General features: G+C 43.1%; 10 protein-coding genes across 10 annotated transcripts; 4 read left to right on the top strand and 6 right to left on the bottom strand.

Moving 5' to 3' along the window:
* Window positions 1–594: 594 nt before the first annotated feature.
* O0I10_002789 (uncharacterized protein) lies at window positions 595–5,837 on the top strand (the record flags this gene model as incomplete). The annotated part of the gene is made up of 14 exons (XM_058482869.1): window positions 595–713; window positions 766–1,373; window positions 1,436–1,552; window positions 1,619–1,850; window positions 1,920–2,154; window positions 2,218–2,407; window positions 2,476–2,774; window positions 2,836–3,058; window positions 3,124–3,221; window positions 3,283–3,588; window positions 3,646–4,712; window positions 4,773–5,069; window positions 5,138–5,603; window positions 5,661–5,837. 14 exons carry the CDS (start codon window positions 595–597, stop codon window positions 5,835–5,837), a joined length of 4,434 nt encoding a protein of 1,477 aa, XP_058346436.1.
* A 967-nt stretch (window positions 5,838–6,804) lies between these two features.
* On the top strand, window positions 6,805–7,927 carry O0I10_002788 (uncharacterized protein; the record flags this gene model as incomplete). Its single annotated transcript, XM_058482868.1, has 4 exons — window positions 6,805–7,115; window positions 7,177–7,329; window positions 7,395–7,498; window positions 7,551–7,927. 4 exons carry the CDS (start codon window positions 6,805–6,807, stop codon window positions 7,925–7,927), a joined length of 945 nt encoding a protein of 314 aa, XP_058346435.1.
* A 220-nt stretch (window positions 7,928–8,147) lies between these two features.
* O0I10_002787 (uncharacterized protein) lies at window positions 8,148–8,765 on the bottom strand (the record flags this gene model as incomplete). The annotated part of the gene is made up of 3 exons (XM_058482867.1): window positions 8,148–8,306; window positions 8,378–8,544; window positions 8,606–8,765. 3 exons carry the CDS (start codon window positions 8,763–8,765, stop codon window positions 8,148–8,150), a joined length of 486 nt encoding a protein of 161 aa, XP_058346434.1.
* A 1,610-nt stretch (window positions 8,766–10,375) lies between these two features.
* On the top strand, window positions 10,376–11,633 carry O0I10_002786 (uncharacterized protein; the record flags this gene model as incomplete). The annotated part of the gene is made up of 4 exons (XM_058482866.1): window positions 10,376–10,496; window positions 10,599–10,720; window positions 10,788–11,352; window positions 11,407–11,633. 4 exons carry the CDS (start codon window positions 10,376–10,378, stop codon window positions 11,631–11,633), a joined length of 1,035 nt encoding a protein of 344 aa, XP_058346433.1.
* Window positions 11,634–12,038: 405 nt separating this feature from the next.
* Window positions 12,039–15,456, bottom strand: O0I10_002785 (uncharacterized protein; the record flags this gene model as incomplete). The annotated part of the gene is made up of 15 exons (XM_058482865.1): window positions 12,039–12,212; window positions 12,273–12,437; window positions 12,509–12,640; window positions 12,709–12,858; window positions 12,926–13,054; window positions 13,116–13,380; window positions 13,441–13,580; window positions 13,646–14,140; window positions 14,217–14,420; window positions 14,485–14,591; window positions 14,663–14,824; window positions 14,886–14,940; window positions 15,010–15,108; window positions 15,171–15,227; window positions 15,295–15,456. 15 exons carry the CDS (start codon window positions 15,454–15,456, stop codon window positions 12,039–12,041), a joined length of 2,496 nt encoding a protein of 831 aa, XP_058346432.1.
* Window positions 15,457–16,488: 1,032 nt separating this feature from the next.
* On the top strand, window positions 16,489–18,263 carry O0I10_002784 (26S protease regulatory subunit 7; the record flags this gene model as incomplete). Its single annotated transcript, XM_058482864.1, has 8 exons — window positions 16,489–16,516; window positions 16,593–16,634; window positions 16,709–16,746; window positions 16,809–16,890; window positions 16,964–17,198; window positions 17,253–17,877; window positions 17,948–18,184; window positions 18,246–18,263. The coding sequence occupies 8 exons, from the start codon at window positions 16,489–16,491 to the stop codon at window positions 18,261–18,263; spliced, it is 1,305 nt and encodes a 434-aa protein (XP_058346431.1).
* Window positions 18,264–18,605: 342 nt separating this feature from the next.
* O0I10_002783 (uncharacterized protein) lies at window positions 18,606–19,085 on the bottom strand (the record flags this gene model as incomplete). The annotated part of the gene is made up of 1 exon (XM_058482863.1): window positions 18,606–19,085. The coding sequence occupies one exon, from the start codon at window positions 19,083–19,085 to the stop codon at window positions 18,606–18,608; it is 480 nt and encodes a 159-aa protein (XP_058346430.1).
* A 668-nt stretch (window positions 19,086–19,753) lies between these two features.
* On the bottom strand, window positions 19,754–20,711 carry O0I10_002782 (uncharacterized protein; the record flags this gene model as incomplete). The annotated part of the gene is made up of 4 exons (XM_058482862.1): window positions 19,754–19,977; window positions 20,041–20,180; window positions 20,250–20,334; window positions 20,390–20,711. The coding sequence occupies 4 exons, from the start codon at window positions 20,709–20,711 to the stop codon at window positions 19,754–19,756; spliced, it is 771 nt and encodes a 256-aa protein (XP_058346429.1).
* Window positions 20,712–20,904: 193 nt separating this feature from the next.
* O0I10_002781 (uncharacterized protein) lies at window positions 20,905–22,788 on the bottom strand (the record flags this gene model as incomplete). Its single annotated transcript, XM_058482861.1, has 5 exons — window positions 20,905–20,991; window positions 21,060–21,150; window positions 21,209–21,565; window positions 21,620–22,044; window positions 22,156–22,788. The coding sequence occupies 5 exons, from the start codon at window positions 22,786–22,788 to the stop codon at window positions 20,905–20,907; spliced, it is 1,593 nt and encodes a 530-aa protein (XP_058346428.1).
* A 270-nt stretch (window positions 22,789–23,058) lies between these two features.
* O0I10_002780 (uncharacterized protein) lies at window positions 23,059–23,945 on the bottom strand (the record flags this gene model as incomplete). The annotated part of the gene is made up of 2 exons (XM_058482860.1): window positions 23,059–23,843; window positions 23,918–23,945. 2 exons carry the CDS (start codon window positions 23,943–23,945, stop codon window positions 23,059–23,061), a joined length of 813 nt encoding a protein of 270 aa, XP_058346427.1.
* Between the last annotated feature and the right edge of the window lie 633 nt (window positions 23,946–24,578).

Raw genomic sequence — 24,578 nt, 5'->3', positions numbered from 1 at the left:
ATAGAGGAATGTGCTACCTATGTGCTAGTTCTCCGTACATAGTCTCTCCCACGTTACGCCCTCTCACCAACATTTGGAATGAAGCATGGTGTCTTTATTGGAACAAAGTTGATCAATTATGCTCGAAGAATTTTCTGACCATGCGAATTGAATTCGAAGATGGGCAATCCCAAGATAGTAATTGATGTAATTTATAGTGGTATCCGATAGTTGTCTAGGTATCGAAGATGAAAGTAACATGTATTCTAAAATGGGTATCACATATAGCTAATCAATGCACGGGTGAAAGTCTTGATGTGGAATCCTTTGGAAGCTACAAATGTCGCTTCAGCAGTAATTAGCAACACGAAGACCTCCGTCGCTTGTCCTCAAATGCATCTTCTAATTGATATTATCCCATGACCCATGGATGCAAATGGCATCATTGTCAACGATTAGAGTGTTCTTTATTCGTTGTGCATGCAATGTGTAAAGCTGCATTAAATGAGTTACAATTGCTTGTCGCCGATGCTGCTACTATCCTTGTGCCACGTTTAATCTTTCCTGCTGTAGATCCCGCGCCTTGTCCTTTACCCTTTTCCTCGCTTTTCCGCAATGCAGGCGGTTGTCTTGTGCCTGTTCGCATCATTGTACGCGTTTACCGCGTGTGCACATTCAGTGGAACTCACACTCACAGCCCCTTGGTCATCTCCTCCATTGACGGTCGAGTTTATGTAAGCTTTCTTCATGGCTTCTCTCATCTGTGCATTGACACATGTACCATAGTGAAACAGTGGCTGGAAACAATGACACGCTTTACTTTTCACTCGTCAACGATTACGTGCAGCAACCTGTTACCGATCTCGATACACCTGAAGCTGTTTACAAGGACGCGGTGGCCCGAGCACAACACCATACAGGCTCCAAACGCGCTACCAGTATCGCCAAAGCATCCTTTGCCATCCATGCAGCAGCACCGCGTGTAGAAGCATACCATCAGCATTATCGTGAACAATATGGGGATTCGGATATTCCATGTGATACGTGGGTGTTACAAGATCTCAAGACACCTGTTGTATGCCATCCTAGCGATTTGATTGAAAAGGTGGTGGGATTGCCTTATCGACCCGACTTGCTATTGCCATTCGATCATATCATGATGACCCATCAAGATGTTCATCACGTGGCCATCATCTACACAACCGACATCACTTCTTCCATATTTGCGGACTTTCATCGTATCCTCTCCAAAGCTGTGCATGAACGACCCCATTTCGCCTACATCATTCGTTACAAGCCTGTTAGCAATGGCGATCATCATCAACAAGCAATTGCAGGATATGGTGTCGAGCTGGCATTGAAAAAGACTGATTATTTGGTCATTGATGATCGAGGTAGGTCAACAAAAGTAGAATGGATGATGTGCATGTAGGTGATTGACATGCAAGGTCTGTAGAAAACAAAGAGACATCGGTCAAGGGAAAATTGGCTAGCATTGGGAAGAAAATCAGCCAAACGTTATTTGAGGATACGCCTTCCGAGATTGAACCACTCTCCAAGGATGAGATTAAAGGTATACAATACATACAAGGGATTTGTCAGGATGAGCAAAACATTGACCATGCGTATAAAACAATAGAGCTTGGTTTAAAGGCTGCCCAATTTGTTCAAAATGCCAAAGATCCCATGTCAGCGTTGGTTCAATTATCCCAAGATTTCCCTCGTTATGCAAAGAGTGTGAGCGGGCTCACTCTCCAGAAACCGCTTGTCGAAGAAGTCACCCATAATCAACGGCTTTTGACGGAGAGTGGATTGAACGCATTTTGGCTTAATGGACGTCCCATCGAACCTGAAGATTTGGATCCATTCTCGTAAGTTATGAGCATGATGGTGGTGGATGGATGGATTTGATGGAATCGTCTCACATCGATGTATCATAGGCTTGTGAGGACCCTTAAGACTGAGCAGGAATTGATCGAGATCTTTGAACGTATCGGCTTTACAGCAGAACAAGCGATTGGCGTCATGACTGATCCAGCACTCGCTAAAATGGAATCAAGCACCAGCGCTCGAGAACCTACGGATTACTTTGATGTTCGCAGCGAGCTTGTCATTTGGTTGAACAATTTGGAAAAAGATAAACGTTACAAAGCATGGTCTAAGAATATGATGGATGTAAGTAATGTCTCTTTTTTCCTCTTCAACCTGTTATTAGGTATTTACCATGCTATGAAATAGATGCTCAAGCCTGTTTATCCCGGTCAATTGAGAGCAATTGGTCGCAACATTTACAATTTGGTGATGGTGGAGGACCTTGCATCACAAGAGTCTTTGACACGCATGACCCAACAGGTGGTTGATATGATCAAACGCAATACGCCTATCCGCTTTGGTGTTTTACCTGTGGTTGCTAAAGCTGATTCTCCCAGTGAGTTGATGATTCTTCATGGCTAATGATGTATATCTAATCATCTCTTTTTTTTGGCCATCCATTAGCTACTGCGGCTGCAATCGCCTTCTCCCATATTCAACAAAGCAAGAGCAGGCTTGATTCATTGGCTTTTCTCAACCATGTGCTCTCGCAGCTAAACGAAGCAAAGGCACAAAATGCATCTATGGATATGATCAAGAAGGCCTTTGATGAGGTTGAGCATGATTTATCTCTTCAAGCGCTGTTGGAAGAGCGAGAGGCTTTTATCGTGGACACCCAAAGGTTGCTTGCTCGCATAGGCGTTACATCCCAAGATTCCGTCATGTTTCTCAATGGAAAATTGATCGAGTACAACAGCGAGCAGGTAAGTCCAAAAAGTATAGTGTATCATAGAAAGGGGGTTTCTAATGCTATGAAAACGATAGCCATGGCCAAGATTATTGATGATGGGTATCAACGAGCAAACACAAGTCGTTGCACGCGATGTCTATTTTGGTGACCTTGATCAGGATGAGGATATCTACAACCATCTCATGTCCAAGCCATACGTATCATCATCACGCAATCCATACATTGTTGTATCCGAGCATCGTCCTCTTGTTATGCTTCCACTTCAGACTGGTGAACAGGATATCCATTACATTTATGGTAAGAGGAAGCAATGAGATCCATTGAATATAGGCTGTGTGATTGACACTTGCATCGATTTACAGGAAAAGATCCCACGGCGGTCAATACCAATTTGTGGGTGATTGCAGACTTTGACACAGTACCTGGTCTCAAGCTTGCATCAGAGGCACTTGGATTCTTGGTAATACATCTCGCCCTCTTTTGTGTATGTGTGTGGATCAATGACTTACATGGTATTATAGGAAACCGAAAACAATGTTCGCCTTGCATTGATCCACAATCCTTCAGGAAAAGCGACTTTGAATGATATCTCCACTGTGCTCTACCGTGAAATGCTTCATGGCAACAAGGATCTTCGGGAATTGATTGATACCGCTATTGCCACCAAGGATGAGTCATTATCAGAGGCACCTGAGCAAGTCAAAGTCTTTGCTCCTGGATCACCTGCTGTTGAGTCATTCGCCAATGAAGCCGTGCATAGGCAATCTAGAGTATTGGAGGGACTTGGATTATCGGAAGGTTTTCAAGGCATCGTTATCAATGGAAGAGTGAGTTTTGGATAAATCTTCTTGAGCTTGACATTGACTTTTTTACGCCTGCCATAGGTTATTGGTCCTTTCGAAGAAAGCGTTACCTTTACCAAGGAAGATTTCGGCAGCTTGCTCAGATTTGAGAATGACAAACGTATTCAACCAGTTCATGTTGCCGTGCAAAACATGACTTTTGATCGACCCATTGCTGATATCCTTACTATTGTCGCCACTTTGATTGAACTCGACAAGGGCAGTGTGAAGCAAGATGTATTTGAATCCCCACGACCAACGATTCGTGAGCGACCTTACCAAGAATTACAAGGTGACCACGTGAAGATTACATTGGGTGATCGTGCTGCTGCATTTGTTCAACTTGGTGTGATTCTGGATCCAGTTTCTGAAACAGCTCAAAAATGGTCTTCCATCATTGAAGCGTTGGCTGGCATGGATGGTGTCTATGCTGAAGTGTATCTCAATCCAAAATCAAGCCTAGATGAGATCCCTTTGAAACGATTTTATCGCTATGTGTTTGATCGTGAAGTCATGTTTGATCCAACTACGGGTGCACCTACCACGCCTGCCGCCTACTTTGCCGATCCACCTGCAGACGCCCTTTATACATTAGGCATGGATATCGTAAAGTCATGGCACGTGACCGTTCGAGAAGCCAATGTGGACCTTGACAACATTCAACTGGATGATACCACTTCGGTTTATGCCATGTATGAGCTCGAATATATTTTGGTGGAAGGACATTGTGTCGATTCAGCAACGCGTGGTCCTCCTCGTGGATTACAATTTGTTCTCGGCACTCAAACGAAGCCCGCTATGACCGATACCATTGTCATGGCCAATCTCGGTTATTTCCAACTCAAGGCACGACCTGGTGTATGGCAACTTGCTCTTCGTGAAGGACGATCCACTGAAGTGTATCACATTGAAAGTGTTGGCACGCAAGGAAAATGGCAAACGTCCAAGGATGGCAGTGATGCTCATAAGGAATTGGCATTGACGTCGTTTGAAGGACTTACCGTTTATCCTCAAGTTCGCAAGAATGCTGGCATGGAAAATGAGGATGTATTGACAGAGCCATCCAACAGCAAGGATGAAGGAGGATTTTGGTCTTCGATCACTGACAAGTGAGTAAGATGAATGTGGCTACCATCATGATGCTCATTATGGTTGTTGTCCTTTTATAGATTGTTTACCAAGAAACATGGAGCAGCAGTGGAAAGCAAGCAGCAAGCTGATATCAACATTTTCTCGGTTGCATCTGGTCATCTGTATGAGCGATTCATGTCGATTATGATTGCATCGGTTATGGAGCACACCAACAGCACCGTCAAGTTTTGGTTTATTGAGAACTTTTTATCACCCACATTCAAGGATTTCATTCCTCATATGGCTCAAGAGTATGGCTTTGATTACGAGATGGTGACATACAAATGGCCATCTTGGCTTCGTGCACAAAAAGAAAAGCAACGCACCATTTGGGGGTAAGTTGACAACCATTTTTTTATTCAATTGAGATTGCTTTGCTCACACAAAAACCTCCCTCTACTAGTTACAAGATTCTTTTCCTTGATGTGCTCTTCCCATTGGATCTGGATAAGGTTATTTTTGTGGATGCGGATCAAGTTGTACGTACCGATATGAAAGAGCTTGTGGACCTTGATTTGCATGGTGCACCCTATGGCTATACCCCCTTTTGCAAAGATCGCACCGAGATGGATGGCTTCAGATTTTGGAATCAAGGTTATTGGAGAGATCATTTGCGTGGCAAGCCTTATCATATTAGTGCCTTATATGTGATTGATCTGGTGCGTTTCCGGCAATTGGCTGCTGGTGATCGTTTACGTGCTCAATACCAACAACTCAGTGCCGATCCCAATTCACTTGCCAACCTTGATCAGGATTTACCCAACAACATGCAACATATCGTGCCTATCCATTCACTGCCACAAGAATGGTTGTGGTGTGAGACGTGGTGTAGTGACGAAAGCCTTTCAAAAGCCAAGACCATTGACCTGGTATGCAAAAGGAAAACGAACGCAAATGGGAAGGGATGCTAATGTCGTTTCTTTTAGTGCAACAATCCTTTAACAAAAGAACCAAAGTTGGATCGGGCACGTAGACAACTGCCAGAGTGGGAGGTGTATGATCAACAAGTGGAAGCACTACGAGATCGTATCCATGCTGGAAAACAAGTCAATGATGAAGGCCATGTTGAAAGTAGCAGCAAACCCGAACATGCTGAGCTGTAGATAATAGGATTGCTTTTTCATATACACACAACAATAAATTCATTTGCATGATTGAAATGCAGGACCACCGGATGATGACAACTACCAACAATAGCCTTTTCAATTGCCGATGCGCATGTTTCTTTGGGAAGTTTGGTAATCATTTTCTTTCTTTTATAGTGCAAGAGTGGAAGGTAAATGTACCCCTCTGACGAGCTGAAAGCCAACGAGGTCAATGGACAGTCAACAGATAAGAGGAGCCTGGTTCATTCTCAAGCTCATGGCGAATATCAATTGATCACTGTCGAAAGTAACCGCGACATAAGTAGCCATCAACTTTTATAATTTGTTGAGTAAAGAAACAGTAAAAGGTAGCAGGTACCAGCAAACTTTTATAGGCGAACATAAGCCACTTGTGATGGTTGTCAAGGTGTTGGGTTTCAATTGCAAAAAAATTCTTTCGAGCATGTTCGGCTGGGTTGAGGAGCAATCCAATCAAAGTAGGCGATAAAACAAAGTCCCAATATCAAACCCAGCCTTCGAAAGTTATAAAAGGAGGGGCAACTTGGGGAACTCGATTTTTCTTTAGGACCGTACTCTACAGGATCTGTATGCAGTACATAACCAGTCTACGTTTTATAAACTAGACACAGTTTCCGAGTCAGACGATGACCTGTGATAGCCCTTTCTAAGAGTGAAGTGTGCTTGTGGATGTTTGCCCGTTTGGGCCGCCATGAGCAGTTGATGATCTCGCCCGTTTCCTTTTTCCATGGACGTGGCAAGGAAGAGGCTATGGTCTGATGGCTTAACCCCCCAATTCAAAAAGCAAATGATAATAGTAATAATAAAAAGGTCGTATACGACTGTTGTAATAAATGCCACACAACACAACACTGAGCTTTAATGACTTAAGAGAGGTATTTGTTGGAAGAAGAGAGAACCATGAGCTTGATCGCTGCTGGATTTGAGATCTTTATTCCTTTCTTAAATGCAAAACGGTCGTCAACAAAGAAAACAACAAAAGAGCTCGTCGTCAAAATATGACTTTGTCAAAGTGCGTGTCCATTTGTCCGATCAGCACTACTATGTCTTGTCCCGATTTCTACTCTCTCGCATGTTGACCGCAGCTCGTGTCGATTATGGCCATGCTTTGCGTATTGCACTTGATCTCAAAAAGCGACTCGTTGACAAGAACCAGTTGGACGTGGCACAGCAAGAACTACAAAGGGAATTGTTTGCTCTTATGAAGCAGCATGGCTATGGAGACGAGCATGTGCAGTGGTACAGGACATTGGAAAGGTAACAATAATAGTAGTTCTTTGAAGGGATAGGACAACGGTAACCATGCATCATGTTGTAGCTTCCATCATCAGCGGATACCTCTGGTTGTTTTGATTGCAGGCACAGCGTCCACCGGCAAATCCACCATAGCAACCTCCCTTTCAGAACGTCTCAACTTATCCTCTGTGCTCAAGACGGATGTCGTTTATGATCTCATGCATACAGTTATTGAGTAACGTATATAAACCATCGTTTTTGTATATGGTCAATGGCTGACATGTCTCCTTTGTCGCGCAGCGGCAAACTACCACCAAGGTTATGGTCGTTACCAGGAGATGATGAAGATGGATCCACTGATTTCATTGATACCTTGGTAAAGGAATCGAAGTTGGTATGCCAAGGTAAGTTGAGATGAGAGCACACGCATCAACAAAGGACTAAGTAGGTATATAGGGCTTGACGGGGATTTGTACAAGTCGATGACGGATGGCAAGTCTATCATTATTGAAGGTTCATTGGTGGATCATGGTTTACTGGATCATATGGACCGTTTTGTGAGCATGCAAAACAAGGGCGTCATTGTAGCTCCTTTCCTTGTTACCTTATCCGAACCCACTCTACGTTCATTACTATCCCAAGAGGAATCAACGTGTATCAACCGCATCTGCGAATATCAATCACACTTGGTGGAAGCCAATGCAAAGCGTGAACAACAACAGCAACGCACCTTTCATGTCTTGTCGGTGGATATGAGCGACATTCAAACCACAATCAATGCCATGCAATCCATTGTTCTCACTCAAATTGCCGCCCAGGTTGCTAAGCAATAATCTATACCACTCTCATTCCATCCATCCTTGTACATTTTGACCCCTTGAATAATGCTATATATAATATAATGCTTGATGCTAGTTTTTTTTTATCTATTGTGATGAACAAGAAATGATAATACACATGTAGAGAGATGAAACGAGGAGAGAGAGAGAGAGAGAGAGAGGAAAGTGACGAGCGAATAGAGGATGAATGGTGAATGATAAAAAAAGAGGATCCTTATTGCTTTTGATATCCGTTCTCGACAAATTGCTCGTCTTCATCCACAGGTTCATCAGGCTCTTCATCAATCATGGTTGCCAAAAAGAACTCGGCCACCTTTTCGTGAGTGCGTTGCTGAGCTTCATAAATGGGGGTCTTGCCCATCTTGTTCTTGATCTACAACATCATCGCCTCGTGTTAACCATGATACGCACACACACACACACACAAAACCTTCCTATCTTTACCTTGCAATCAGCACCGTTCTTGACAAGAATTTCGACAACAGCCAAATGACCATTCAACGCGCCCCAATGCAAAGGTGTATTGCCCTCTTCGTTTTGAACGTTCACTACAGCCTTAAGTTGATCGCCCTTGCTTTCAGCGAGCTTTTCAACCATCCATGCTACCACATCTATATATACACCTACTTTGTCAGTTGTTGTGGTCTTTAAAGTGGGAAGCGTAAAACTGACCTTCATGTCCGTTGGCACTTGCCATGTGAAGAGCAGTGTTGCCCATATCATTTTTGGTGACAAAGTAGTCTGCATTGGGGTTGGCATTCTTGAGATCGTCGAGATCGCCACTGCGAGCTGCAAAGATTACGTCGTCCAAGAGTTCGTTGTTGGTGGCCATTGGTAGGTGTTGAGAGAGAGAGAATAAAGCTACAAAAAAAATTGAGCGGGCTAGCCAGCGTGGCTGATTGTCAACTAATACCAGCTGCTTCCACCCCTTTCGCATCCACATCAGCATCTTTGCATGATTACACAACTTCCTCTAATTTTCCATGCGACTACAATCCTTCCAAAGTATTTTGTTTTCAAATTCAATGTGTGTTTATTGAAACATCATGATGATGGGTGCTTCAAGTGTTGATTTCTCGTAGCATGCCAACAACCTGCTTGATTTGATCGAATTAAATACACACCCCATTGTACGCAGTTGTTACGTTAACGAGTATACATGAAGTTTGATAGAAACCTCCTCTAGTTGTCTATGTAGCCTGATGGCGTTGCCATCGAAACGGTTGCAGCCCACTGGTAAGGGTGGCCTTGGCAAGGTTGCCATGGCGAACAACATCCATCACAGAACGATCAATGCCCTCTATGACTGCCATGCACTCCATGACCTTCACAACTAAAGGAAGTTAATTACATCATAAATTAACAACCAAGTTGAGGGATATAGATATACATGTGGATACTTACATTTGGCTTTCTTTTCACTTTCATGTTGATTGGATTCAGCCTTGCGCTTCTTAAGCAAAATGAGCGCGGGTCGTATCTTGGAGCTACAAGGTTAACATCCCTCGTAGCATTGGCCTCTGAAGGACGGATGGACAAAAGCTTGCTAAAAAGAGCATCACCAGGGATCATATATTCTCCGTGGCCAAAACGTCCTCTTGTATGTTCTTCCTTGTAGGTCTCTTGAGCGTAAAAAACTCGCTGTAGGCGTAGCGATGAGATGGGGGGTGTATGTGCAGTAAGCTCATATTCGATAGGCTGCTGATCGTTTACAATGGCCGACGACAACAAAGAACGGAATGGTGGCCGTTTGGAGAGAAAAAGAAAGAGAGAGAGGGGGGAGAAAAGATAAGAGACGCGAAGGTATCTCAGTGTTTGTAGTTAAGATTTGATCACCGACCTATATACTTAGAAACAAGGTTACGATAGCAAGAGGAGTAGTGCTCATTCATCGTCAAATGACTTGCATGGCCTCTGGCTGATAGATGATAAAAAGATGCCATCATCATACAATCAATCCATAGCTCATTAAAGATGTACTGTTTCTTTATTATCAATCAACAACAATGGGTCCATTTTGTATATTCATAATGAAAAGAAGAAGTGTATTTGAGATAAGGCAGTCACCACATCTCCCCTCAAACAGTGAGGTTGCCGAGAAAAAACCTCTGTGGATGCTGTTTCTTCCTTTGCTGGTCATTCTTTGCCACACCTCTTCTTTCTGAAAAAAGCCTTCTTTAAGCACCTCGCGTCGTCACCTCCGTTATCCTCCACACCTCTCTCACTCACACACGCACGCTCGCACACAACCTTGCATACACATCGCAACCGTATTCATTAACCCACTCAACAACCTTTTACGCTGTGTGCTGAAACCTTCCTTTCCTCATTCTTACTCGTTCAATTCTCACACTTGGTAAGGAGAACAACCTCTTTTCATTCCCCCCCCCTCCCTTGTAGACTCACTCCAATGCTGACGTCGTTTGTCTATGGTATAGAATCATGTCGCAACTCTCGAACACTGATCAACATGCCGACCCTGCCATTGACAACCAGGCTGAGGATCAACTCACTTTGCGTGCTCTTGTTACAACCAAAGAAGCCGGTGTTGTTATTGGAAAAGGTAAATAGTGTGTGTGTGTGGGTGTGGGTGTGTGAAAAGCTACTTGTGGTGGTAGTAGTAGTAATAGGGACAAGTAATTTTAATGATGTGCATCTAATTTAGCCGGCAAGAACGTGGCGGAACTAAGAGATACCACCGGTGTCAAGGCCGGAGTGTCCAAGGTCGTCCAAGGTGTCCATGACCGAGTCTTGACCGTCAGTGGTTCATTGGAAGGTGTTGCCAAGGTAAAAATCTATATACATTGAACATCTTTGAGGGGACCGTTCATTGTATACTTACTAGAATCATTAGGCTTATTCATTGATTGCTCAAACCTTGTTGGACAACCCCATTTCGCCTGCTACACCACCTATTTCACCTGTGTCCTCCAGTGATAGCAATGGTGCCGATGGCTCAGCATCCTCCACGACCATTCGACTTTTGATTTCGCACAACCTGATGGGTACAGTGATTGGTCGTCAGGGAGCAAAGATCAAGCATATCCAGGATACCTCAGGTGTGCGTATGATTGCATCCAAGACCTTGTTGCCTCAAAGCACTGAGCGTGTGGTGGAAGTACGTGGCACTGTGGAAGGCATCCATCTCGCTGTGTTGGAAATTGGTCAATGCCTGATCGACGATAAGGAACGGGCTTATGGCACCATTTTGTACAACCCCACCAAAGTCGATGAACAACAACGTCGCACATCCATCACTCGCACTGGCAATGGTACCGATTTCGACAACCAGCAACAGCAACAACAACAACAACCCTCCTCCCGTCGTACATCTGTTTCTTCCCAATCGATGCAAAACAACCCCAACATGCGTACTCAGCATATTTCCATCCCAAGTGACATGGTGGGTTGCATTATTGGTAAGTCATTTATCTTTCAAATCAACAAGGATAGATATTAAGTCTCTCTTGTAGGTCGTGGTGGTGCAAAGATTACTGAGATTCGTCGCTTGTCTGGATCCAGAATCTCTATTGCAAAGGTGCCTCATGATGAGACAGGTGAACGCATGTTTACTATTCAAGGAACTCCCGAGTCGAATGAGCGTGCTTTGTACTTGTTATACGAACAACTCGAGCATGAAAAGGAACGTCGCTTAAGAGGTGTGCTTCAAGAAGAGGATATCTTGGAAGAAGAAGAATGAATGTGCTGTGTGTCTGGGCTTTCTTTTCCTTCTTAAAAACCCCACCCCCTTCCTCACAATAACATCCCTATTTTCCCTTTGTGTGTTTTTTCTCTTTGATCCTCATTTTATCGCTTTCAATTCACATATAAAGCTTGCCGTTGAAAAAAAGTATATATATATATATCATGCATACTCAAGATGGAAAGGGGTTTCTTGTTATTGTATTCTAGTACTACGGAATGATTTCCTAAACAAAGTGCGTGTGTGTGTGTGATGGAAAACCTATTGAACAGTCCAAAAAGAGCTGAGGAGGAAAAGAAGAATGAATATACAGAAAGTAAAAAGGTTGGTTATATACACAAAGGAGAAGAGAAAGAAAAAAGATAGCGAGGGAGAGGGGGAAGGGGGATATTAGCGAGATTATTAAAAGTAGAATTGCTTGACATCGTTGACTCCAAAGGTTTCATTGCACTTGGGACATCGTCGTGGTCCGTTTTCCATGAGTTCGTCGAGACATTTCTTGCAAAATGTATGCATGCACCGCAAGATGATATGGGATTTGTATCGTTCATTGCATAAATTGCAGTTGAGTAAGGACTAGCATGACATCGAATGAGTGAGTATTCATATAAAAAAAGTATCCCATTGCTATCTTACCTCGTACGCTTCTTTTTCCTTGCGAAGCTCTTTTTCTGCAGGCCGATCATTCTTGTTGATGGCTTTCAATTTCAGTCTCAAGAGCTCACTGTTTTCTTCCACACGTAATCGTTCATGCGCATCTTGCTCAATCGATTGTATCTTTTCCATAGCTGATTTGGTGAACTAGAGAAAAAACAAAGGGTTATTAGAATTTCATCATTCCCAGTGGTGGATAAAGTGTTATAGACACTCACCTCGACCAACTTTTCTTTTGAAAACGACATGCTCTTTTTAAGTTCCTTCAACGTCTCTACCAATTCTTCCTCCTTTTGGGTGTACATGTCCAATGCCGTTTTACTGGTAGTCAACTCTCGTTCCAATACATTCTAAGAGTCGTTCATCGATTAGTTATCCTATCAACGCATCCTATAACGCCTTCCTTCCCTCCACTTACCAAATGGCTATTCATGTTCTTTTCTCGTTCATTAAGCTGCTTGATGTAGGCCAACTCCCTTTCAATTTGCTTAGTAAGAGCATTGGCGACCAAGGTGTTTGCATCTTTGGCTTTGTTGAGATTGTTGAACGCCTGAACGTATTTGGATTTCTATGTATAGACCATCAACAAAAGATGAGCATTCGTTTTGTTGTCCCAAGAATGAATCCTTACTCACCTCAGAATGCAGCTTAGTAACCTCCTCCTCGATTTGCATCAAGTTTTGCACTTGTTCCAAGTTTTGCTCGTCCAGCGTAGCACTACCTTTGGAGGCCTGTGCAATAACTGCCATTGATTCCACGGCTCCCTACAATACAAAAAGATGATTAAGTATAAGGGTATTTACAATAAAGAGATGGATGACTTACTGATTCAAGCGAGTCTAGGGACTTCCGAGAATCAATCAATGACGCCTCGAGTTTTTGATATTGTTGTTCGAGTATCCTGAGTGCTTCGTCATAGTCATTGGTGGAGACTTCAAACCCGTATTTGGTACAAAAGTCCTTTGCACGTTCTTCAAGTCGCTTGATTTCCAATGCACGTGCCAATTCATCCTCCAACATTTGTCGCGTATCCAAGCCATGCTTTTCACAATATTTTGCTTTTGCATCATTGAGCTGATCTTGCAGAGACCTGGCCACAACACATTGTCAATAGCGTTCCCTCACTTTCAACAGGGCTCTATCTACTTACGCTAATTCCTCTTCTGCCGATGCCAATGATGGTTCTTTGCCCAAGCTCACCACGTACTCATAGAAATGCCGATTACCCGTCATTGCCGCTGCCTTTTGTTGTAACAAGGATAATTCAACCTCGAGGATCGATGTGCGACTCTAATAACTCACACTAAGTACTCATCATCCTATCTCTCTACAAATCCACCCATTCACTTTGTTACCTTGCGTGATTCGGCAATCAATTGTAATTCGGGCAATGACTTGCGTGTGGTATCCTTTGTGCTCTTGCACTCCTCAGCGATCACTTGCAACGTATCCCGCTGTCCACGAATTTCATTGAGCTCTCGATCAAGTCTCCTCAACTGCCTTTGTAGATTATGGATGTGATCCAATTGCTCGTTATCCCGCTCTTTTAGAAAAGCACGACGACCGGCAAGGGCTGCTTCAAGATCGCGTCGTAATTTGCGGCATAGGCTTGTCAGGTGGTCACTCCTATCACGTTGGATCTCTCGTGCCTGATACAATTGGCGTATGACGGGTGATTTGTAAATGCGTGACTCTGGTACATCCACCAAATCCAACTCGGCTTGTGCAATCTGTTGTTTGAGATCGATACGCTGGTCTTTGATCACTTCGATTTCACGTAATTGTCGATCCAGTGTTTGCTGAACTTGGGCCAATGTGTTGCTTTCATTCGGCTTTGACTCCTCTTCTTTCTATAGATACAATACGCCGCTCATGTGAATAAAAAAAAGCCATCCCTCTCCTCCTCATTCCTAAAATCACACTTACAGTTGCTTCCATTGGTGCTTTGATAGACTCTTGTTGTTTGTTGGTGGCATCAATATCCATCGCTTCTTCTTGTTCCTTTGCCGATTTCTTGGCAGCAATGCGTTGCTCAGTTTCCACAAATTCTGATTGCACATCTCGTAAAGTGTTCTCGGCAATAGCAATGCGTCGATTCATCAGATCAAGCTCTTCACGAAGAACAAGTAGCTAAAAGAAAAGGGACACTTCTTTAACACATGTTTCACAAACACAAAATGTGGATGGTGCTTACCTTGTTATTCTCGATATCCAATTTCCCTCTTGCATCATCAAACGATTGCTGACTCGATTTCCACTTTTCAAATGCACCTTGATATTCATGCTTGAGAGGCGAATCATCTTCAATATAAAGTCATGTCAATACATTTCGGGGGGAGTGGTGGTGGTGGCGATGCCAAGAAAACAATTACCAAGAAGAGGAGCGAATTTGTTTGCCGTTGCTTCTCGTTTTGACCAGAATGCGCGTGTATAGCAAACGGGGCCGCATTCCGTTGATTTTGCCGACTTTACAAGAGCACTCATGGTAGGTGCATTTTCCATGATGGTGTCTGCTGCTACTGCCATGCTCGATTCTAAAATATAGACTATTAATATACGATCGATGGTGGGGGGTGAGTGTATAGCCATATATACCTTGCATCGTGCTCGAATAATTCTCGGGGACCAGATCACTCAACGCAGTACGGAGCTAATAGCAGCATCATCCATGTCAACAACACCCTCTCTTCCATGATACAATAAAAGGAAAGAAACCTACTTGATTGAAATGGGATTTCCAAACATCGTGGATCGTTTCCATGGAGTGTTGGTGCTCTTCAGCTTGCCTTTTACGCTTTTGACTTCTGGATCGAAAACGCTAAAGCATCTTCTATAAGAGGCAAGATACCAACAATGATATAAAAAATAAACGTGTCTTACCGTGTATTCTTTCCATTGTCTAAAGATCGCGTCTCTTCTGAAATCTTCATATGGTTCCTGTTTTTCCACGGTCAATGAATGGTGTGTCCCATGGAAGGATCTTTTTATTTTTCAAGGAGCTTACCATCAAAGTCTTGCCACCATCGTCAGAAGCAGAGTCGTCGCTATCACCATCGATCGATTGGGAGGGGGATGACGAAGAAGAGGCCAAGAATCGCTTCTTTGGAGGGCGCGGACGCTGTTCATCAGAGTAACCATGTCGTCTAGTATCTTCTGCAGCTGCCATCGCGCTCTCTGAAATAACAAACTGCAGGTGGAAAAGAGTTCAACAAGACCGTTGGTGTATAGTGATAGATAGGAAGGAGGAGAAGGGGGGATGTATATCAAGAGAGAGAGAGAGTCGTGATAGACTTTTGTGTGTGTGTGTGTGTGTGGTGGAAGCAAAAGAAAGATGGAAATGGTGACCAGCCCCCCTTCAAAATTTGACTCACTGTCCTCTGGTTCAACGCCAATCGTTTCAAGCAATCCATTTCTTGGGTCCTCAGAAACACCATGCATCATAACACTGGAACATACATTGATTAGAAATCACTGTTATATGCATCCTCATCCATATAATAAAACACCTCTAATTTGGGGCTTTTTAAAGTGGTCGGTTATCTTTTTATTGCCAACGCATTACAGCACACGTTCCCCACAGCAGATTAAATGATGCTTTCAATGAACATTTGTCTAAAGGGAAGTATTGTTTTTAAAGGAAGATGGGTAATCCATTTATCATCTTTGACTATCTTTTTGAACACCCATATTCTATATATACTTTGAATGATAAATCAGGTCAAGGGATAATAGTAGCTGATCATATCTTATTGGTGATGCTGTTGCTGCTGCTGCTGCTGCCAATATGAGAAGAGAACACTACTACTACATGGATGGAAGCTTTATTCCTTCTAGTAGAGTAATACCATATATCGTTGCATCCAATTTATATAGTCACCTAATGAGATTGAACAAGCTGTAATAGCCCATTTTATTTGTATAAAACGAGAAAGGATTCTAGTGGATGTATCCAAGGAAGGAAGGAGGGCATCATTCATTGTCTGGCATGACACTCAAGTGATGATGATGGTTCGGCTAATTCCATTGCCGGAGTTAGATGACGTATTTTGGTGAGGCAGCAGGCAGCAGCGAGAGAGCTGGGCTCGATTTCCAATTCCCAGTGAGCTACAAAGTGGTTGTGGTGTGCTGTGGTCGACGCGCGTTCACTTGCAGGACTTCTTTTTTCTACTCCATCGATCGACTTGCAACAACTTTCATCATGCCACCAAAAGAGAACTGGGAGAAATGTAATCGAATTTGCCTTCTTCGCCATATGCTCGACTGTACGAAAAGCTGATCATCCCACTTGAATAACAATAATAGACGAGAAACCCATTGACGACAAGGAAGAGGAAAAGATTGTCGGTAAGCATGGCAACTCTCTCACCCCCCACACCACAATACCACCATCCAATTGTACTCAATGCTGGTTTCAATAGCTTTGGACGAGGGCGATATCAAATTGTTGAAGACCTATGTATGTTTGTGCCAACAAGTAACAGCGAAACAGCTATTCTTATCGATACATGGTTACTCTAGGGACAAGGCCCTTATGCTAAAGAACTCAAGACACTTGAACAAGACATCAAAGATATACAAAAGCGAGTGAATGAAAAGATTGGCAAGTGGATGATGATGATGATGAACAAAGAATGCAAAGGGGACACTTGATCTAATTAAGGGTGGAATAATAGGTGTCAAGGAATCAGATACCGGTCTTGCAGCACCAAATCTATGGGATATTCCAGCCGACAAACAAAGAATGCAAGAAGAACAACCATTGCAAGTGGCTCGCTGTACAAAGATCATCCAAGGTGGAGACAATGAAGATGCCAAATATGTCATCAATGTCAAGCAAATTGCCAAATTTGTGGTGGAGCTTGTGCGGCATGTATCTCCTACCGATATTGAAGAAGGCATGCGTGTAGGGTATGTTTGTTAATCATACATATACCCATGGGATATTATTGACATTGTGAATAGTGTGGATCGTACAAAATATCAAATCCAAGTCCCATTACCACCAAAGATCGATCCTTCAGTAACCATGATGCAAGTCGAAGAGAAGCCAGATGTGACATACAGCGATGTGGGTGGATGCAAGGAACAAATCGAACGATTGCGTGAAGTTGTTGAAATGCCATTGCTTGAACCAGAACGCTTTGTCAATCTTGGTATCGATCCACCCAAGGGTGTCCTTTTGTATGGCCCTCCTGGTACTGGCAAAACGCTTTGTGCTCGTGCCGTCGCCAACCGTACAGATGCCACTTTTATCCGTGTGATTGGTTCTGAATTGGTGCAAAAGTATGTTGGTGAAGGTGCTCGTATGGTGCGTGAATTGTTTGAGATGGCAAGAACAAAAAAGGCGTGTATCATTTTCTTTGATGAAGTGGATGCCATTGGTGGTGCTCGTTTCGATGATGGTGCAGGCGGTGATAACGAAGTGCAACGTACCATGTTGGAGTTGATCAATCAATTGGATGGTTTCGATCCTCGAGGCAACATCAAGGTTTTAATGGCCACCAATCGTCCTGATACCCTCGATCCTGCTCTCCTTCGACCGGGTCGTTTGGATCGTCGTGTAGAATTCGGTCTTCCTGATTTGGAGGTAAGACATAGATGCTGCTATTGGAAAGAGAATGGGTCTATTCACATACACACATACATATGGGATGTAGGGTCGTGCACATATTTTGAAGATCCACGCAAAGAGTATGAGTGTTGAACGGGATATCCGCTACGAATTAATCGCTCGTCTTTGTCCAAATGCCACCGGTGCCGAATTACGGAGTGTGTGCACAGAAGCAGGCATGTACGCTATCCGTGCCAGAAGAAAGCTTGCTACCGAAAAGGACTTTTTGGAAGCTGTGAACAAGGTCATCAAGGGTTATCAAAAGTTCTCCAGTACACCAAAGGTAGGTTCAATCTCTTGGTTGCTATTCATTCCAGTTTAGGATGCTAACGTTTCTTTTTTAGTATATGATGTGGAACTAGATTTGCTTGTTAATAAATCAAGAACCTATCGTTTATTGGAAATGCATGCATACAATACGTTTGATGAAGATGTCTTTTGTGAGCAATTCTAGTATCCTAAATTTACTTTTTGCTTGACCACGACAACACAAAGCATCACCATAAGCAATAAGCAGCAACGACAATCAGCAACACCAGCATACGGCAAAATGATGATGAACATGTATATATTTCAATGTTGATGAATGAGACTAGTTTAGATGTAGTACATGGGTGGTGGATGAGATGCTAAATGTGTGTGTGTGCGTATAAAGCAAGAGGATGATGGAATGTGCGGGATGGCAAAGGGAAAGTATGACTTTTTTATCGCATCTTTGTAGTAAGAGATGGATTGGAAGAAAAGTGTGTAAACCAAACCGGTGTATGTTCTGCCAGCCGCAAAGGTTGTTGTTGTTGTTGCTTTCTTGATTTACCACCACCAAACGGCTTTTTCCATTTGCATGATACAGTACGAGACCACCAAGTAGTCACCTTGCTGGATCGTTTTGGCTCATCGACTTTATCAAGTTTTGGTTGCTGATGTTCATTGAGAAAGAGTGAGATACAAGTGGGAATGGGTGGTTCAGCATGCTTTTTGGGTGATGGTGGTGGAGAACGTAAGGTACAATATCCAAACGACTCTCCCCTGCGTTCACGACGATCATCATAGGAGAGGCTATTGAATGCCATCAGGTCGTATTGGTAGAGTTCATCCAAAGAGGGCTCCTTGCCGTAGGATGATGTTGCATCAAAGCATGAGAGGGAATCCTTATTAATGTATAAGCAGCTGTGGGTTGTCGACATTGAAGAATGAGAAAAGTATTGTAGTAGTAATAGATGCGTCAATGTTTTCAACCATGCATATACACACACGTATATATATATTCATCTCGTTCATTGTTTTTACTCGAGCTTTAAATGGACGACGACGATCTGGTGAAGAAGTATAGCTGGATCCTTGTGACCATCAGGTTACCAAAAAGGTCAATGGTTGATGTTTTGTTTACTCTCTTGCTTCAAGAGGTAAGCGTCGTGTGTAACATCATTGGCTTTTAGAAGCCTGGAATCACGGGGCACAGACTTCCGATGCTACCACCACCATCGTGTACAGAAAACATAAAGAATATTATTACACCAAGGAGCTTTCATTTATTATGCAGCGCATGTAACAAGGAGAAAGAGAAAGAGAAACGTCAATGCAGGGGGGAACAACGTACGTACCATCAATGTTTGACAGCTATAATAGATCGATGATCCAAGACTGTGAATAAACCACATTTCAAGGAGGTGGGTGGGAAGCATACAAAGAGGACATTGCTGCTGATCATCCTGTCTACGTACAAGCTAAGCCTAAAGACGCTCTCAATAAGGACGATCCTTTCCCAACAAATCATTTGGACATTTCATTGACCATCTCCCACAACAATCAAAACATGAATCCTTTGATGATCTAATTATACACTTTGTGTCTTTTAATTGGTATCCATGTCCATTGAACTATCCAGACTCTTCTTATTGCTAGTAGCTTTGTTGGTCTTGCTCTCCACATCCATTGCATTGCTCTCTTTGGGTTCCTTGTATTTTGGATTGTCGGATTGTCGATAAAGTCGTGTCTTGATCAAGGGCATCGAATTGACATCACCATCCCAATCCCGTAACCGCTTGAGATTCTTGCCATCGTTGAGATCAGGTAATTCTATTTCAAGGTACTATCAATGACAAAAAGTCATAAGATCCAGATTCCTTTTTTCTTCCTTACCTATGCCAGATTTGTATTCATTCACGTCCAATTCTTTGTTGGCAACCAGTAAATCGTATTTGGGATCCTTTCTCTTGTGCATGAGTTTTTGTCGTTCCGCTTCCAATGCCTGCAATTGCTCATCGTTTCTTTCGATATACCTAGATAGGGTTCACCATGAGTTAAGTATGACAAGCTATAGATGCAATCGAGCAAGTCAATTTTCTTACATTTCAATGAGATCATGGATTTGTTGTTTGGTGGCACACTGGATCGACTCGTCAAGTGCATATCGAAACCATAACCATCTTTCAACTAGAGACACCTCCTAATCAGCCTTTGGTATCTCTTTCATATAATAATAACATACCTCGGCTATTCGTAGCTGTGCGATCGCCCTTTTTCTGTGTAAGCTTGTTCTTCCTCATGATCACTCGTTGCAGTTGCTGTGCCTTTCGCGAATAAGGATGCACTGCATCGCGATTCTTGATATTCTTCAAAGTGTGCTTTTTGTTGCCTGGCTGTATACCAATCCAGTCAGCATGGTGGTCGTCGAGTTGAATTGTATACTTGCCATGAGGTGTGTGATCGATCAAGAAGAGAAAGGAAAAATAGACAGCAGCAGGAAGCTGAATTCGAAAAGCCACGCTTTGGAAAAGGTTGTCAAGGAAATGAAATGCCGTCGTCCTCATCCACCATCAGCATCAAAAGATAAAGATCATATGTAGCTTCATTTAGTCAAGCAAAGAGAATGTTCAATAAACCAATAATGCCACCCAAAGTATAATATGATGCATCAAGCTGAAAATTACAAATGATTCCTTTCTATATACAAGAAGATGGAGCTGTTGTATACCGAGCGAGGAGATATATGAATAACCCTTTTTACTTTGCAATCTCACTATAGTTCCTGACACGACGAGATTGACGTTGCTTGATACGTTCATATTTGTACAACAAGCTTGCCATATCCTATATACATGATGTAAAAGTCAACAACCATCCACGTAATCCTTTCCTGCACACTCACAACCACTTGCCTTGACTACCACAAATAGACATCCACCAAGGACATTGCGATGAAATGGTTCTGGAAAGTGTTGACGCACAAGTTTGAAATGGTTCAAGCAGCTAGTAGTAGTGGGATGATGAGTATCTCGCAACACTTTTTCTCTTTTCATCCATTTACCTTCCCACAATACTGCTAATGGTAGGCCAAAGCAATGCACCAATAACAGTGACACCAAGATCGTTGGATTCACGCACTTCCATCAATGCATTTTCTTGCTCCTGTTCCACTCGACGTGTTTCTTCATCACGTTGATGTTGTTGTCGTCGGCCTTCCCATACAGGATCTGCAAGGATATCGACACCATTTTGTTCCAGTACCTGACGGAACGCAGCTGTGGGATCTGTGCCTGCTTGTTGTTGTTGTTGTTGTTGTGTACGACGTTGCTGTTGTTGTGATGTTTGTCTGTTTCGAAGATGAAGCAATTTCCTTGACAAGTGATGTTGTGCCAAAAGATACAAGTTATTATAAAGGAGCCTATAATATCACGTCATGAGTATGCAGAGCTTCTTCCCATTCTTTGAAGTATACCTTATCCATGGCAACACACCCAATGTTACAGCGGGAGAAGGAGGCCAAGTCATTTGTACAGCGCCTTGTTGATTGGCTGATGTTGCACGAAGAATGAGCATGGCAGCAAAAGGAAGTACGCCATCGGCCCATCGTGAACGGGAGAGTACAAGGGCTGCTGGAATGGCTGGTAACCCAAGCCATGTACGCCATGTCCAAAATGCCGGTCTTCCAATCAGCCGCTCCCCTTGTCTTGCCCCAAAGAGTGTCATTACAGTGTATGCACCATAAGTGGTAGAAGTGAGTAATACGGAGCAACCAAGTCCAAGGAATGTCAAGTAAGGTGCTGCAGTGCGTGCCAATGTATCAATTAAACTAAGGAGAGCCAATGATACGCTGCGTCGCTCCATAAGACTATAAGGCGTATTGCATTGAGGACAGTAGACCTTGAAGTACGTAGCACAAAGAGACACAAAGAAAGAAAAAGAGAGAGAGAGAGGCATGAGCACATTACACACACAAACAAACATGCATGATTCCCCCTCTACAATACATACCTTTTTCAAAGGAGATCCCTTTTGATTTTCTGATATCCAATCCAAAAGACATTGTTCATGCGATACAAGAGAACACTTGCATGGCTTCACCCAAATTCCCTCTGAATCTTCATCCTCTCCAAAACAAATCCAGCATCGTCGATCATCATCACTTGTAGGTGTGGGTTGCTGTTGTTGTTGTTGCTGTGATGGTGTAGGTTGATCTTGTTGCTGCTGTTGATGTTGCTGCTGCCTAGCAACATTGATACGAGAAGGAGTAGTAGTAGTAGTAGTTGAGGGTTGTTGTCTTGTATCATTGGTTCCATGGTTACGATAAGCTGTTGTTGAAGGTCGTGGGGCAAGGATAGTGGAAGAGGAAGAGGAGGAGGCACTTGATGCTGACATGGTGGAGGCATTGCCGTCTTCGTCATCGTCAGTGATCAATACACGTCTTCCTGTAACGGTGCTTGGGGTATTGCTTGCATTTAAAACTCGTGTACGGTAGTTGGTTCGATGGGAAGAAGAGCCATTGGCAATGACGGTGGGAGTGTCATGGGTGGACGAGGTTGTTGAGGTAGTGGTGGTCAATGGCGAATCTTCTTCATCCACAGAGTTGTTATGTTGGTGATAAGCGTAATATCCTGCAGCACTCATGAGAGTCGAGTTTGGATAACGAAAGTGAGACATGAAAGAGGGAGGGAGGGAGGGAGAAAGAAGAAAGGTGCGAGTTTGAATGAAAAGGACGATGATGACAAAAAGACATGACTGACGGAGTTCTCAAATGAGGTAATGTCTCGTCTCACAGAAACCAGACCGCATGATTTTCACTCACTTAAACATACATGTTATAAGAAACAAACTTGTTTACTATTATCAAAGTGGTATAAAAGGAGAGAATGGGGATTTATAGTGGCTATATATAAATCATAGCTCTGCTTGATCAATGGAACGTAATCGACGCATAATCCTATCCATTTCTTTCTGCACCATGGTCATGATTTCTTCGTGGGAACGTGTGGATGCTTCGGATGCATCAAGCTTGGATCTCAATTGCTCAATTTCCTGCTGCACTCCACGAATCATTTCAGATTGACGTTTTTCCATTTCCAAATGCTCTTCTTCCAGCTTTTTGATTTCTTGATCCATGGGGCCAACCACCTTTTGAATTCGATCCTCAGCCTCTTGTTGGATTTGTAGTGCACGAGCGGATGTCTTGGCAAGATCCTCATACGCTTGAGCAATCACAGCTTCCAATTCACTCTTCTCGGCACGATATTTTTCCTGGATCTTTTGGATATCACCACGCACTTGATCATGTTCTTCTTGAGCATCCGTTTCCAATTGTTGTTGTTGACGCTTGGCTTCTCGAAGTTGATCATCCAATTCCTTCAAATGACCCATGCCACGTTGTGCCGTCTCAATCTCATCAGTGTACTTTTTCACTTGGCCTTCGAAAAAGAAAGCAGTCGCCTTTGCATTTTCAGCCTGACGATCTTTGCGGTTGCTCATATCCGTAAGTGTCTGGATCTCCGTTTTGAGTTTGCGGTTGGTGCGTCCACTTTCTTGTGCATGAAGCTCGGCTGCTTTGGCTTGCTGCCGTGTCTGCTCCAACTCAAGTCGCATTTGAGTAAGCTCTCGTTCGGCTTTGGAGATTTTTTGTTGCAACTCGCCAATATCGCTGCCCGTCGTCCGAGATGAGCTGGTGCTGCCTATAAAGTTTGACATTCAACATGCTGCTGCTGCTTTATACAACAACCACAACACCATCCCTCGATCGACTTACGTTCCGGCCTCATTTCGTCTTCTGCCATGGAAATGCCTTGTGAGTGAAAGGGATGTGTAGGTTAAAGTCACCACAACCACCACAACTCAGCCCTTACTTTTTGCAACTCCCCTTGCTTACTTTCTACCTCACTCTCCCTTTGTCGTCAGGAACCATCCAAATCCTTTTTCGTTAATGTCATATTCCTTTGACCAATTCATGGATAATAGAAAAGTGACATGTGATAAAGATAATTCATGGAATAAATGGAATCAATCAAGAATTCTCGAGACAAGAAAAAAAAGGATCAAGTGATATCCTCAATCATCCAACCCCCCCGACCCCACCTCCCCATCACCCTCCCCCGCTCCTCAATGATGGTACATTCAACAAGGAGACTATAAAAGTGGCAAGCCATAATCACATCCTGGAACACTCTTATCCATGATATCATTGACTTCAAAGCAGGAAGTTTGTTGTTTTCTTTGTTATATGACTTGCCATCATCCTTTTGACAATGATCATCTCATCCTCGGCTAGCCATCGGTGCATGACATGCACTCCCCTTCTTACATGATTCCCAATCCATTTACATGGGGCACCAATAGATAAAAGGCATACACACATACACACATACTCATATAGATAAGTATCCTCTTTGTATGCATATCAATTATACATA

Source organism: Lichtheimia ornata (genome assembly GCF_029851405.1).
Source record: "Lichtheimia ornata isolate CBS 291.66 chromosome Unknown scaffold00008, whole genome shotgun sequence".
NCBI classification, from domain to species: domain Eukaryota; kingdom Fungi; phylum Mucoromycota; class Mucoromycetes; order Mucorales; family Lichtheimiaceae; genus Lichtheimia; species Lichtheimia ornata.
The sequence above is the reverse complement of the archived record's forward strand: the minus strand, read 5'-3'. Positions and strand labels throughout refer to the sequence as shown.